Genomic DNA, 15,520 nt, shown 5'->3' on the forward strand with positions numbered 1-15,520 from the left:
GCGAGGAAGGACGAACACATGGAAAGGCAAGCGCACTAACGGCGAGGGTGATGGGTTTCCTAGTGGGTACCCGTTGGCTAAACTCGCAGGTGTTCTGGTGCACGATGGTTGCACAAGACAAGGTTGCTGCCAAAACCAGAGTATGTGTGCCTGTGGCTCTTACTCCTAGCACACGTGCAAGCTAGCAACACTCTGATTTCCTGCCTTTCATATTTTTCCTTTTTAGACAAAAATAAAACAAAACAAACTCCACTTGCTCCTTTTTGCCCTTTATTTCCCTCCTAAAATGGGCACTCTTTTGTTGCACTCCTGTCCTTGCAATCCTAATGAACAAAGCCCAGAAGCTCATTTTGATACACAATAAGGAGGCCACTCTCATTCGGTGAATTCCCTAACACATATACAGAAACATCAGTAGTAGATTATGGCAGCTGCCAATAAAAGCCATTGATATTTTTGATCTTGTGCATGCTCTTGATACTAGGATAGGCCTATAACGCCTCATTGAACCTATATTTAGATGCCATTTATCACTAATTTATCATACGTTACAAGGTAGCACAAAGTTTGTTATACATTAAATGTGTTGTTACTCAACAAAAGCAAAGTGAAAATGGCTTTTTTTCTTTTTTTTATGAAAATGTAATATTAATAACCCATAAAGCCCGCTGAATTAGTCTAACTACTCCCAAAGTACCTTCAGAGACTATTGCTTCTTTGAAAACTTAAGAATAGGATAGTCCTTGTGCTCATTTTTCAACCTCCAAGTGTTGAGCAGTTAATTAACAAGGTCATTAAGCTGGGGTGAACAAGTGCTTTGCTGACATGCTGGATGTGTTTTACACACCATGTTTAATAAGCCCGCGTCTCCACCGTCAGAGTATTGGCACCCCTCAAATGACTTTCCAATAATGACAAGCAGCTCTCCAGAGGTACTGCTTCTATGTAAGAGTCTTTGTGTGTGTCTATCCGAAGGAGCTAAATAGCTGGCACCTGGTAACCTGATAGAAAAGGTGATTCTCACTGTCATTACACTTATCCCTTCCACACAAGCTATGTGTGTGTGAAAGTGTGTGCTTGTGTGCGTTTGTGTTTGCCACCCATGGAGTGCACTGACACGGCCCTCTGATTCCTGCAGACCACCATCGCAGAGAGGAACCACCTGTCTGTCCCAGAAACCAACACACACAGCCCAGTATTACCATATCCATATTTGCTCGTGGTTTGTACATTCCGCAACGGGCTGCTTAATGGGATGGGTAAAACACACACACACACACACACACACACATAACCTTCCTTGAGGTCTGAAAATATCCTTTAGTATTTCTCCTACTGGCCCCAAAGTACATTCATAAATGCCATTTCACCCTCTAATAAGTCAAACGAGATGGTGCTGGTGCGGGTTAGCCATCCTAGGAAACGCTCCTGTACCAAGCAATTACTGTGGCTACTGAAACAAGAGAGCTCTGTGGGGAAAAGCCAATTAGTCCATCGCGGCAGCAGGTAGGAAGCTGGCTCCATTCATTATGATCACTCATAACACTGCGCTAATGTAATAGTACAGTGTTAGTGAGCTTGGTGACAGACAGCAGAAGGCTTAAATGATAATGACGGGATCGATAGTTGCAGGTGTTAATGCCGGATACTTCCATATTCATACAGGCCTGCAGTGAGAGGAATTTAATCAAAAACACTAATGAGAGGTGTGCTGTATGTGCCTATGTTTGAGCGTGCATGTAATGAGCACATACTGTTCAATACAGCAACGTGCAAGTTCCTGGTTGCGCGACTGGGATCAATCCATAGTCATAATATTCCGTTAACTAATAAAGCTGCAGGCTATAAATGTATTATCAATATCTGAAACTGATCTGCTCCAGTGCGTAACCTAACCTGATGATTTTCAGATAATGTGATGTGAAGACGTAACCCAGGAGGCAGGATCTGAAGACAGAGGGAGAGAGAGATGAGCTGTAAGCTGAGATTAACCCTCCTGCTGTGCTTGGTCCAAATAATTGGCCTGTTGTGGTTTACTAAAAAAAAAAAAAATCCACAACAGACCAGAGCTGACTGGCAGAGTTAGCCTTCACTTTCTCATTGATGTCCGACTCTGAGGAAGGGGAGGCGGAGGAGTGTGAAGAGAGGGAGGAAAGCAGAAAGAAAAGACAGAATTTTTTTTTTTTTTTAAGCGAAAGTACTCGAAAAGCTTTTGATTGTAAATGATTTCCGCTTTAAACCATATGCCAAGTCCTGGATTCATGACTGTTTATTCACCATTATTCATTTCAAGAATTTCTAATGACGGTCTTTTACATCAGCGATTAGAGTGCAATTGAACAAAAAGAAAAATGCAGGTGTTTCTGGACCAAAAACACATTAAGGAGGCAAACAGGTGGTAGCAATCAGCTTCTCGTCACACTGTGTTCTTCTACAAATATTGACTCATAAATACTTTGGGAAACAAAACATTGCAGAGTGATATTAATCAGCTGCTTATCCAGTGAGTTTCTCAGAAAGACTAACTGCAGGATCTTTCGACTACAGCTGACGACGACAATCCTTGCTCTTCTGCAAGGATTACCATCTACTTCATTTGCTGCAGTTTGTAGATAGAGTGGCAGAACATTTCCAAAAAGGTCTTCAGAGCAGAGCTAGAACTGCCGCCAGCCTGCTGTTCATAAATGTTGCAATTGGTCTAGACCACCAGTAGGGCTCCTCTTTGGAGAGTTAACTGAATGACATGTCTTGGTTAGGAAACAAGATGAGAAAGGAGGCCGGGGCTAGCCGGTTCAGTCAGTCCATTTCAATGCCAAGCGCAGAAAATAAGCATGCTTTCTTTCAGCATTCAATATTACCACAATGTCGCAAACGTTAATAATTCAGTTTGTGTGTTTGATTTAAATCAAGGGCCAATCTGACCCTATGTGTGGAAAACAATGCACGAGGATTCAAATAATAATGTTATAAAATATGCAAATTATTTGCCACAAAGGTGATAAGAACAGCAGCTAAGCATTTGCACTAATAAAAAAATCCCTGTACCCCAAAGTCATGTCTGTGGACGATCTAGAAACAAGCTAATCATCAGATATGATTTTCATTCTGTTTACAGCTGTCGTTCATTCCCAGCTGCGAACATAATGAAGCTATAAAACATAACTGAGCTCTGTGTTAACAACTACAAAGCTTGACCTTGAAAATTTTAACAAGGTCAAAGCTATTCATCTGGCCAGCTGTAAGCAACTTTCCAGTTAAAAGGGGGAAAAAGCACATTATTTGCTCAAACATGTATGAGTGCAAACATGCATGCGTGTAATTATTAGCATTTAGGTGAAGAGTTTCTAAATCCCTCCTCTCCTCCTGCATTCAAGCTCCAAATACTCTCTCCGTCTTCCTCAGCAGCCCCTCTTCTTTCCTCAGTGCTCAGTACTGAATGGGAGCTTAGCTGGTGTGTGTGTGTTTGCTGATGTTTATGTGTGCTACGCGAGTGTGTGCGTGGGTGAGGAAGGAAGGAAAGGAAAAAAGAAAGAAAAAGAATAGGGGGAGAGCAATGATCTGCCAGAGAGCTAGATGAGGAGGAGGGAAGAGAAAAAGGGGGTGAAGGTGGTGTGCGAGTGTATGGAAGGAGGTGCGCGTTTCTGCTGCTCCGTGCGTGAGCATGTGTGAATTATGCCTGCAGTTATCTACATGCGAGGCAGAGCACGAGTGAGAGAAAGTGAGCCAGCATGAAGGGCAAAGATTGTGTTTATGTTGTCCGTGTGTGCATGTGCGAATGTGTACTCATGCACGTCAGGAAACTGTGGTGTCCCTGGCTCTCCAGTGTTTACTGACAGGAAATGTTTGTCCAGGCAAAACGGAAGAAATCTTGCCGCCCCACATGGCAAACACTGGGACAAGGGATACACACGCGGACGCGCATAGACGCACATGCAGGAATGTACACACGCACGCACGCTTGCAAAGAACGTTTATAAAAAAAAAAAAAAGAAAAAAAAAAAGAAAGAAAAAAAGAGGAATCTGACGAGCGCTCCAGTTTATGTGGTGAGGTGTGGTATCTGGTATTGGGGAAGTGGGAGTGACTGGGCTGGGCACGGACTGTTCTTTACTTCCCTCCACCCTGACTGCCAACACAAGCTCCAGCAGATAGAAAGTCAATACGCTGACCCCCTCTGAACCTGTGCGAGTGAGCACAGGGTTTGACAGCTTTGTCCACACTAATGCACACAAACTGATCGACTTCATTGCTTCAGTTATTGTTTCTGTTGCTCCCTCTACATTAGCACATTAAGAGATTGTCCAAGCGCATTACTGTTCTGTACACAGTGGTGGTGGTCCATTTACCATACATATCTATTACCTTTGTAATTCCACCAACCTATAATCATCTATAATTCACAATATTGTGATCTGTAGTTACAAGTTACTTTGCAGATCACGTATACAAACTGTACAGAGTGCATAAATCTGACTTTCTTAAGATAAATGATAAATCTGTCAAACCACTGCAGTCATTTCAACCTTTACTGGAGATTAGCATAACTGAAGAACAACAACACTGTGAGACTCTGAAAGCTGCCAGCTCTCCCTGTACTTTGTTTTATTTCAGCGTATTTGTCTTAGACTGAAGGTCGAAATACTTCAGTATGCTCTGAGAAAATTCTTAGGATGACCTTTGAAAAATGTGATGTATTCTTAAAGATTAAATGACACAATGGCTGCCCAATGATATATGGTGACTGATTCTAGCATTTTTCAATCTTCATTTTCAGTCTTCTTTCACATTATATTGAAAGTTCAGTCACAGGTAACCTTTGCGTTCCAATTTTTACCCAAAAAAACAAACAATTTCTTCCTGCAGTTATACGCCAGCATCTTTGGCTAGAGGCGATCCTATCTGTCACAGGGTGAGAGATGGGATAAACCCTGGACCCGTCTATCAGAGGGCATTCACACCTATTGCCAAATTAGAACTAGCTTTCAATATAATATAACAGCAGATTTGAATGGAGAACCTTCATCCTATCAGTGCCAATCACAGCACCACCATAATGTGGTGAAACTATGGAGAAACCTCTGAATGCCAGAAAAGCCTGCACGCACATATGGACACATGCACAAATATCTTATCCTGACTGACACCCACAAACCGCTAACTAACCCACCAACACTGTTCCCCCTGACTGAGCCTGACTGAGTCCAAATACTGAATCCAAAGCTGTGGAAAAAACAGCTATAACATAACATAACTAGTTTGGAGAAGAAAAAAAAATGATGAAGATTGTAAAATCTTCAACATTAGAAGTTCTATTTCCCACCACTGTTCACAATTAACCATATTTCCCATTCCATTTTCTGAATTAATAAACCACTAACACTTTAATTTACTTCTGAACAAGTACTTTTTCCACCAAGTCCAACTTTAATAAGCAACACTGCCAGTTCGCTCTGAAGCTTTTGATGGATTGAATAAAGAAGTTATAACAAGAACGCTGTCTGCGGCAGTATTTCCGAGATTTACTTTCGGAACACTTGCCAAATGTGTGTTCCCCAAATGAACAATGCTCCTTTCTGGCTGTCCTGCCTCATTTCCTTGTGATCTATGTTGACGTTGCAATGCGTGTGTGTGGGTTTGTAAATTAAGGACAGCGCTGGAGGCGACATGGGCATGTGGGTGTGTGTGTGTCTGTTTACCAACACACACTTACACACACACACACCTTTCAAACAAGAATGATCTAAACAGGACGAGATGAAAGTGTTTTACCAGCATACGAGTATGTACGCAAATACACACAGCAGGCGAGCTGTACCGGAAACTGTGAGCCACAGCGGCACAGAGAAACCAGGACACACGCACAAAGGAAAGTAAATCTCCATACCTCCTGTCACTCAAAACCTGCACAACAGCCAGAGCATCAAACACTTCCACATGCAAAACGCGAACCAACGCAGAGAAAACTGAAAAGTTGCTCAAACTCTACTCACTGGCTGGTGAGGGGGTGCTGTATCCACTGAGAGGCAGTCCCGGAAGGGCTGGAGGCGACAGGCTCCCCAACATGTGGGGGAAGAAGTAGGAGTAGGTGGGCACGGGGAAGCCGTTGAGGTGGGGGCCCGGCACCGGGTTGCCCTTCCCAGCCATGATGGCTCAGTCCACCTACAAGTCACGAAAAGACCTCACTGGGGTAAAGAAAAAACCCTCACTGAGAGGCAACAGCGCCACAGTCAGGAGTCAGTATGGATTCCTGTAAGGATTTAATCCCCCATAAGGATGCTGGGTAAGAAGATATTCCAACAGGCAAAGTTTGCAAAAAAAAGAAAAAAGAAAAAAGAAAATATCTCCTTAAGGTTCACAAGGTTGCCCTGAAAATGGCCGCAAAATCCTATTGGGTTTAGCGAATGTATGTGGGTGAGTGTGTCTGTGTGTGTGTTAAGGGCTGAGTTACTAAGGACACAAAAGATAAAAAAAGAAAAATGGGGCTGAAGTATAAAGGAGGAATGTGGAGCGTTTTATCCTTCCTTTCTCTGGGATTGTGAAACGGTCTTATTTGCAAGAGGCGTTGGGAAGTAACGCGGCCATTCCTTATCTCGAAGATGAAGGCAGAGAAAGACAGGAGGCAAGTTGAGTCAAGAAGAGGTGCACTTTGATGGCAACAGTCAGGAGCGGCAATGGCGGTGATGGGGGTGCTAGTGGTTGTGATGCTTTCACGGGGACGTCATTCCACTCTTCAACTGCAGAGCGCTCCTAGGAAAAGTGCAGATCACATGATGCCAGGAGAAAGCTCTTCTCCCTGAATGGGCCCCCTGTTCGCAGTTGCAGAGCCTCTGTCTAAGAAAAAAAAGGAAAAGGAGAGAGAGAGAGAGAAAAGGAGATCATTTAGTGCTTCAGTGGCAAGGTAAAGAGATCACTTCCCTTTGTACTTAAGTGTTTGAGCAAAACAGTGCTTTTCTTTTGACACTAATTAATGGTAATGTCTCATCTGAAACGTTACAAAAACACCCCATCCGCCTTAATTATCTAATGGAGTGTTAAAATTGCGATGCGAGCAGTGGGTGTGTGATGTCTCCTCTCAGCTTTGTGCGCTCACACACTCGCTCATTAACAGTGACAGAGTACAAATACTGTGGGAGGCGAGCCAAAACATAAATGAAGAGAGCGCCGCAAAAGAAAACTTTGCTAATTACACCAGTTGCAGAAGCCAGAGGTGAGACCCAAGGCGGCATTTCTGGGAACCGCTCGAGACTCCTGCTGCAGAGTTCGCTTCCAAATTACGAGCGAGACGTGAACAAACAGACCTGTAATCACCACGGAAAGCGTGAGCAGGCAAGAGCGCGCTGACATCTACACACCCGGAGAACAATTATCATAGAATGGTACATTAGCATCACAATATACACAGGGATATGAGAAAAGCCATTTATCCCAAACAGCTCATCATAAAATGAGCAAACTTTTTTTGTTTTGTTTTTTTAAACCATAATGACCTTTTTATGAGTCAGTGGATGTGATGCAGAGCAGTAAAACAACTCGAACCACACAGATGCCTCACAGAAAGAAAAGATGCATGTGGAATGTGTCTTTGCACGAAGCAGGAATGTAGCACTCTAGCATGAATTACACCGCGACATCATGGATGAACTCCTGTAAAGAGAGAAGGGTTAAGTCAGACGTGTTTGTGTGCCCGTTTCCACTTGTGTGGTGTACAGAAAGCGCTGGGATATATGACAGGAGAGGCATGCACAGATGTACAGATTAACAAATTTAGGAAAGGGGGGGAGGACGACATAATGAGGTGAAAAAATAGACCGTATAACTTTGGTATAGATAGAACAACTCTGATGTTACTTGTCATGTTCCCCCACTGTCTGTATCATCATCATCATCATACTACATTTGATCGTAGTGCCATTTAGATGGCGATTGATTCAACTATTTACTTCAAATAAAAGTGCTGTTTCTTCTTCTGTGTATTTGTATACAACGTAGATGCTGAGTGATCAAGTTGGTTTGTGAACATGAACAGTTACACGAACGTTTTAAACACTCACCAGGGGGTTTAAGTTTTAAGAATTGGAAAGTTTTTATTTCCTGACTCGCCTTTCGACATTTTACACCATTAACTAAGGGTGAAATAGGGTCACAACAGATGGCAACGACACACATCTTTACAGACATTTGTACGTTACTACCAAAAAACTATGATTGACATAAAAGACCAAATTTCCATCTTCATTTCTATGTTTTCAATTAAGAGCCCCTATTGGAAACATTAATGTGAGGTTAAAGTATCTGAGCTACAGCAAAATGTTAAAAGTCGTACCTTTTCCTCTTTTAGTGACCACTAATAATTGTTTAGCTAATAAATAAATAATTGTTAATAGTTTCACTGTAAATGGTAAAAATGAAACTGACATAAGTCTGACATGAGTATAGGCAACGTGGTGATGGAGTAGTTCTTTTCCTTTAACGTATTTAGTCACATGATTCTTTGATTTTTACAAAGAGGATTTTATGGCCTTGGACTTCCTTTAAGCTGCCTTATTTTCATATGCTTATTGCCAAAGTGCTATGCAGTCATTCTGTCACAATGAGCTGGTGTGTATGGTGGTCAGGAGATGAGCACATGAGAGCCTGAAAGCCTTTACAGCCCATGGGAGCTAGGTATAGTTTTATTTGCTTTTAAAGCCCCTGTTGACCTAAAAAAAAATAGTTAAGAGTCACATAGTAACAATCTCCATCAGGATATTGCATCTGGTTCAGACTACAACACAACAATACGCATTACGAAACACTGGCTTGATCAATTCTACATTGAACCTTGCTGCAATCGCGTAAAATGCAACAGCATTGCTGAAAGTGCACACTGAAGTGATGCAATGCCATATATTTTTTTTAATCTAATAAACTTAGGAGGCCACAAACGTTGAACCGATACTTTAAATGAGGAACTGCAACTCACCGGGACAATGGGAGACCCATAGACTGGAAATGGGCCACTTCATTCACCATTATCATTACACTGCCTCATATGGGCGCCATAAAAAGTCATACTAAATGATAAGCAGGACCTCATGTTACTGTTCACCTGCACCGACTCTGTTGTGCATTTCCTTTTTGCTGATGTTACAGTAAATAAACATGGCTGCAGAATGACTGGCTTTGGTTACATTTCGTCAGGGATAATAACAGCGTAGGCTGAGCTAAAGGCAGCCAAAGCTTCTGCTCACTTGTGTTTTGATTCATAGTTAGGTTGGACTGTTTAGAGAATGTAAACTGCCAACAACAGAAAGCATCCTACTCTCAAAATTGGGAATAAAGTTCAGGTCAGAAAACTACAAAACAGCCAGCTCATATGTGACATATCTAACCATACAAGTCACACAATACATACAACCAGTGAATTTTGTTGTCTTTGTTACTTAACAACCCCTAATAACAATAATCTAAATCCCCGTATTTGCTAATCCCAAAAACAATTTACACGTTGCGCTGTTTGTGAGCATCGGAGCGTTTCCTGAACGAAGCCCACATGTCTGATGCTGAGAGCTAAAGAAAAGCATTTTCTGATGCATGTAAACAAAGACTGATTGTCGCAGCTGAAGCGTTTCAAAGGCATTATACAATCAGTCATTTTTCCACTCATCCGTGCATACTTGCAAGCGTCAACAGTTGGAGGCAGAACGTAGCTGACTACCTGGGTAATCCCCTCTGCCAGGACAGAACAATCACAGGGAAAAGAGATCAAACACACACACACACCACTACATGAGGAACTGAGACTCACCTGAAAACCTGTCTAATCTGCTGTGAGAGGTGCACATACCACAGTCAGGTAAAGCTGCCGACACACATATCACAACTCTCGCAAACAGCTGTGAGCTCTGTGTTTGCAGTGGCTAGCATGTTAAATAACACACACTTCATCTTAAAACATCTGAATACGAGCATATATTCTCTCCACTTCACCCAATCTGATCTCCTCCATCCCTCTGTCAGGCAGCTCTTGAATCTCTGTGGCAGGTGGGTTAGGCAGTGATTTATGTGCATGATATGCCTGACACAGAGAGGTCATCGATATGATGAAGATAGAAGGGGAACAGTCGTGTGCCTAATGCTGTACAGTTTCTGCTCTTTTATTGTGTATTTGCTCAAGATCTCAGACTGAAACCGAATTTTTCTGTATGGCACATAAAAAATTAACTCACCCATCTGCTACATTAATACAGCAGAAATGTGGACAGATGTGGAATAAAAACAGTTATGGATAGAGTGCAAAAGTCTAACATCAAACAGTAATGCAATAGCAAAGCCAAGACAAATCCACAGAGACCGTGGGCCTAGAGCTCAGCCCATTAATGTACATCTTCTTAAAGATTTTCTAAGATTTCCTCGCCCATATCTGCCAAACTCATTTTAAAATGCTCAAACGCACACAGGCAAGATCTAGCATGGAGGCCAGCTCCAGGGGGAATGTACAGTATGTGATCACTTACAGTAGAAGGAAAAATAAACAAACATTCTGGGTCACTTGGTCTTAACTATGTTTGGCATGTAGCAGGCAGAGGGAAGAAAGGGTTAGAGGTCATGAGAGAATGTAATTGGATGTGTTGGAAAACACTGAATTAATCAGAAAAGCCAGCAAATGGCAGCACGAGGTCCGGGCGGACAGCGAACACAGAGACGCAACCAAGAGAGATGGTCAATGCGAATACATGACGTATAGTGAGATTCTGTTGAGTGGATAAACATAGATGTGTTCAAGTTCAAGGAGTTCAGAGTTAGAGCGTAAAACAGACACCTGTTTTTTTGTTTCCTTTATTTTTTTACCCCAAGACCTAGCACATGGACACAGCAAAGATACCAGTGAGTTTAGTGAAGATAGCCACATGTTATGATAATGCCACACAAAGCATAATTATAAAGGATCAACCCATCTTAGAACAAACCTGTGATTACCGTAAGTGCTCTTTTAACTAAATTCTAAACGTATGCAGTGCATTGTGGGGATTTTACCAGTCATAGAAAGAACAGGTTACAAAAGCAAATACTCTACAGCCATAAACACTGCATCAGCTCAATTACTCGCAACAACACCTGCTACCTTCTGAACACTTTGCTGCATGCATGTCAGTGAAATGCGGCTGATTTGTTGCATGTGCAGACAGAAATACTGCTACATATATGCTTTTACATTTGTAACCGCCTTTAGGTACTTCCCCTACAGCACCGCACTTCATTGTTTAACAGTGAAGGCCTAAACAAAAAATGTGTATGGCTTTGCAGTGGCACATGTAACGGAAGTCAGTCAAGCACAATGCAGTAAAATTTTCATGAGGATAGCAGCGTGGGTGGATATGCATGTCAGGTGTGAGTGCAAACAAGCATGTGTGAAGATATGACTGTGTACATATTATACTTTTTCAAATGTCACTTACTTGCTGTCATATAAACACCATTACTGTAGATAATGCTCATATTAAACTAAAGTTTCAACTAATGAGGTCAGCGACAGCAATTCCTGTGAATCCAAAGCACAGGCAGTTTTTCTATTCCAAGCTCTGTATGAAGTTAAGAGGAAAAATATCAGACACACAGCTCTAGCTGTGTACACAGCAGCCCCTCCAGTTTCCTTTTTAAACCTTCTGTTTGTGAGGAGCAGCCAATCAGGAGAAAGCTGGCTTAAAAGGGAGAGGAGCTGTAAGAGCTTGTTTCAGACAGTGAAGACTACATACAGGGGTGTACAAGAAAAAACACATGCTTATGTAATATATCAACAAGTGCGTGGGTATAAGGGAGCGGTGTGTGTGCTCATGCGTACAGCCTGTGTGGCATGTGATTATTGAGGTTTGTCTGAGTGCTAAATCCCATTTGCACATCTTTGTGCCCCGGGGGAGTTTCTACAGTACACTGCATTTACTGTATATGACCAGCTCAGATGGGAGGGGTTTTGCATAAAGAGCAGACTGCGTGTTTGGTGAGGTCCAGTGAAAGGGGTGGGTGCTGGCTGATTATGATGTAAACAGAAACAGGTTACACGTGGAATCACTCTCAAGTCTATTCTGGCAAAGTAAACTCAGATAGAACATTTTAAAAGACCCTACATTAACATACTTACATTATTAATGAAGGCTCCTCATTTACTGTGTATCTTAAGAACATTCTCATTTTTTTTTCTCCGACCACACTAAGAAGTCTGTGATTGTTCCCAGTGTAAACATAATCCGGGAAGACTGCTGCCTCTAATCACCCTACTTCTAATTCTAAAGCACTTTAAAATGTCTAATAAAAAGGCTTCAATGGGACAAAAGTGTAATGAGACATGCTCTGTTTCCATTTACCTATTACTCTAATAACCTGTTATAACAATAGAACACCCTGTTCTCAAAGCACAGTCTAAATCGTGCTTCCTGGAAGTACAATAGGATACAGAGCTTTTAACTATCAGGTTACTCTCACGCAGAACCAGCACCCAGTTTTGGATCAAGACACATGAACCCGCTCAACTCTCTACTATTAAGATTAGGCTTAAAACATAGTTAGGGCTCAATCAGGTGACCCTGAGCCATACTGATCCTTAGTTAAGCTGTTATAGCGCTGGGCTTTTGGGTGGACTTCCCACTGGGGAGCTGTAATCGTGCATTAATATACCTCTACTGCACATCGTGAATTTTGTCTCTTCTTCTCTCCCATGCGGTACCTGTTTGCTAAGCTCTGGAGCTGTAAGTTTCTGATCTGCAAGTTATTTGTTGTTTCTAGCTTCTAGTTTTTCTCACAGTGCTCTCACCTCGTCCAAGGAAGGTGGCAAGGAAGCTGACGCGTTTTGATACTATATAAATAAAAGAATTTAATTCAAACAGAAAATGCTAAATGAGTGGCCCTTTCATCCAAAATCCCCCCAAAAAACCTGTGATGCATTATCTGAAGTGCTGTCGTCAGTAATTCATGTTTTCTGGCCAAACCACCACACAGAAGAGTACTGCTACTTTTATATACAGTAGCTGAAAGGGTAAATGATTACATCCACCTCGCTGCTTCTTCCACCTGCATAGTTTTGAGACGGTCAGAATCGCAGCTTGCTGATGCATTGTGGGAGAGTGAGCAGGAGGTGGGAGCTACTTCTCGATGATGATGGTCAGAAGGTGTGGCGCGAGAAAGCTAAAGGGTGCTAAGTGCACTTCTAAAGGTGGTGAGAATCCTCAGCTGTTTTGACCGAGGCTCCCTGTGGGGTGAATCCACTTGTCAGTGGAGCAGGCTGCGTGACATTTCTGCCTCACCTCAGAAAGGTCAGCCTTTAATTATCTCAAATGCCAGCAAGCACTGCACCTGCAAAAAAAACAAAACAAAAAATAAAACCCAGAGACGAGCTGAGCGCTTGTCAGGGTAAGACGGTGGCCTGTTTTCTTCACGCAAAATGAGCGCGGCTGTGGCTGTCCGTGCAGAACTGGACCATCTGCCCACCTGCGTGTATGCATGCAGACTCACAGCCAAAGCTCGCATACGCACAGACAAACCCTGACAGATGCAGACACACACACATTCTCTAACTGTGTCAACCAAAGTCACTAAAACCTACAACTAAAGTTGCTTGCCAAGCTACCCTTTAAATAAGATGAAGCGGGTTGAATCCCTGGAACAGCGGCAACTTCCGGGAACACTGATTTAAAAATAGGCTGCTGACAGTATGTGTAGACAGATTACGGAGCTATAGATAGAAGAGTAACATGGGCCAGTGCTTCCTCTAAATATGGGTAGGCCATGCGACGTAAACTCGCATCACATTCTGTTAATCGATACGAAAACTAGGCATGAGTCAGAGGAGAAGTGAGCGTCTGAAGATTAGAAAGCTGAAATATATGCAGCGAGAACGCAGTTGCTGTCAAAACTAAAACTGCAGGCATATTTATCAGCGGATGACTCGACTGTTTGCATTTGAGTGACTCACTGTAGTTTCAACTTTGTTGATATTTGCAGGGGCTATGGTAACAGAAAGCTCCCATACCTGAATAAACACCGTCCTGTACGCTTCAAACTCAAACCTCACACACACAAAAACCAACATCGCTGCCCAGAAAATCCCACTTGAGCTCAAAGGAGGTCGGAGAGACAAAGGGCCATAGATCATCCGTGTGGACGGCGTGTGGCGAGCTCCTTGTGTCCAGGTTTTTCCGCCATTTTTCTCTCGTTCTAAGAAAACATGGAGGGTTGGTCCCTATTGTTTACACAGCTGGCTCCATGGAAAGGATTGCCTAATATGAAATATGAAGAGTGGAGAGGTGAGCGAAGGAGAGTTGGGAAGAAAACAGGGAAGGGAGCCAAGCGAGAGGGGTGTGGTGGTGGTGGTGATGGTGGGGGTAACACACCATCGAAGAGAGCAAGAAGGACGGCTAAAGGCGCTCTGAAGTGGGAGACACAGGAAGTGAGTAAATTTAGACAGAGAGGGAGAAGAACTGGAAGAGGAAGTGAAAAATGGAAGGAAGAACACAATTGCGCATCTGAGAGGAGAAGACACCATGCGGACAACTAAATGAGGAGAGAAGAAAGAGCAAACAGAACATGGAGCAGAAAGCCCTGAGGTTTCCTCGTGGTGAGGGAGTCATGCCTCCTGCGGTCTGGGGTCTGCAGTGCATGTTATTCTTTCCCAACAGTCGCACACTGCTTCCATCCATTCAGTCATGCCTCACAAACCATCTGGCAACTGTCCTGCCGATCCCTTCTTCTAAGCTCTGTCACTTGCATCTTTTATCTGACAAAACGTGCGCTCGTTGAAGGACACGTGGACGCACAAATAACTACACTATTTTAAATCCGTGCCACACACAGATATAGTGTGTTTTATTTATTTAGTTTTTTAAGATAAGTGCAGTGCTTTCATAAATTTCCGTGAATAGCCTTTCCGGGAATTTGGATTAAACTGGCCGGATCCTATTCAGAGTATAAGTGAGTCATGTCATTTGTATAGTCAGAATCATTTTAAGAGCAGAGTGGCATTTTTCTGCTGAATGGTAATAACACAAAATGCTGTTTTGGAAAGGGGAAAGCAGCAGAGCTCAAATCTATGTGTAAGCAAGTACATTAGCGTGTATGTGACAATGAGAGCAAGAGAGTGTAGTGGCTTCCTTTGCCTAGTTTCAAACCTGTTCCAGGTAGTGGAAGAGGCTTCACACAAATTAAGTCTATATTTCTGAGAAGAAGAAGAACAGTCAACACCCACCACCCGCTGACATACACACGTGTCTATAGTATATCTACAGTCGAAACACTTCAAAGACACGTGCACCGTCGCCAAGGCATCCGCATCACTGCGCTGCCTCAAGAGGATGTTTCAATCCACTGTGCTGGTACTTTTTTGTCTCCGTCACCTTAGTGTACCTATCCAGGATATCGGGCTAACAATGTTATGTGAAACACTCCAGCACATTTCAACACAGAACATCCAATGACACGAGAGCAAATGACGCACTAAAGCACAGGGCCCCTTCCTGTTTATACTGCTTGCTTGCCCACTGGAGGATCAAACAA

The 15,520-nt window shown here is 42.8% G+C and overlaps 1 protein-coding gene across 8 annotated transcripts in view; it reads right to left on the bottom strand.

The window, feature by feature from the left end:
- raraa (retinoic acid receptor, alpha a) overlaps nt 1–15,520 on the bottom strand; it is a 141,704-nt gene that overhangs the window by 73,041 nt on the left and 53,143 nt on the right. For 7 of the 8 annotated variants that reach the window (XM_040023330.1, XM_040023327.1, XM_040023325.1 and 4 more), the window contains one exon: nt 5,989–6,829. In XM_040023330.1, coding sequence (XP_039879264.1) covers nt 5,989–6,142 — 154 coding nt within the window. In that variant the 5' untranslated portion in view covers nt 6,143–6,829. The remainder of the gene's footprint in view (nt 1–5,988; nt 6,830–15,520) is intronic. The other variant, XM_040023328.1, reaches the window with a different exon arrangement.

This window comes from Simochromis diagramma, unplaced genomic scaffold (genome assembly GCF_900408965.1).
Source record: "Simochromis diagramma unplaced genomic scaffold, fSimDia1.1 OVJJ01000208.1, whole genome shotgun sequence".
NCBI classification, from domain to species: domain Eukaryota; kingdom Metazoa; phylum Chordata; class Actinopteri; order Cichliformes; family Cichlidae; genus Simochromis; species Simochromis diagramma.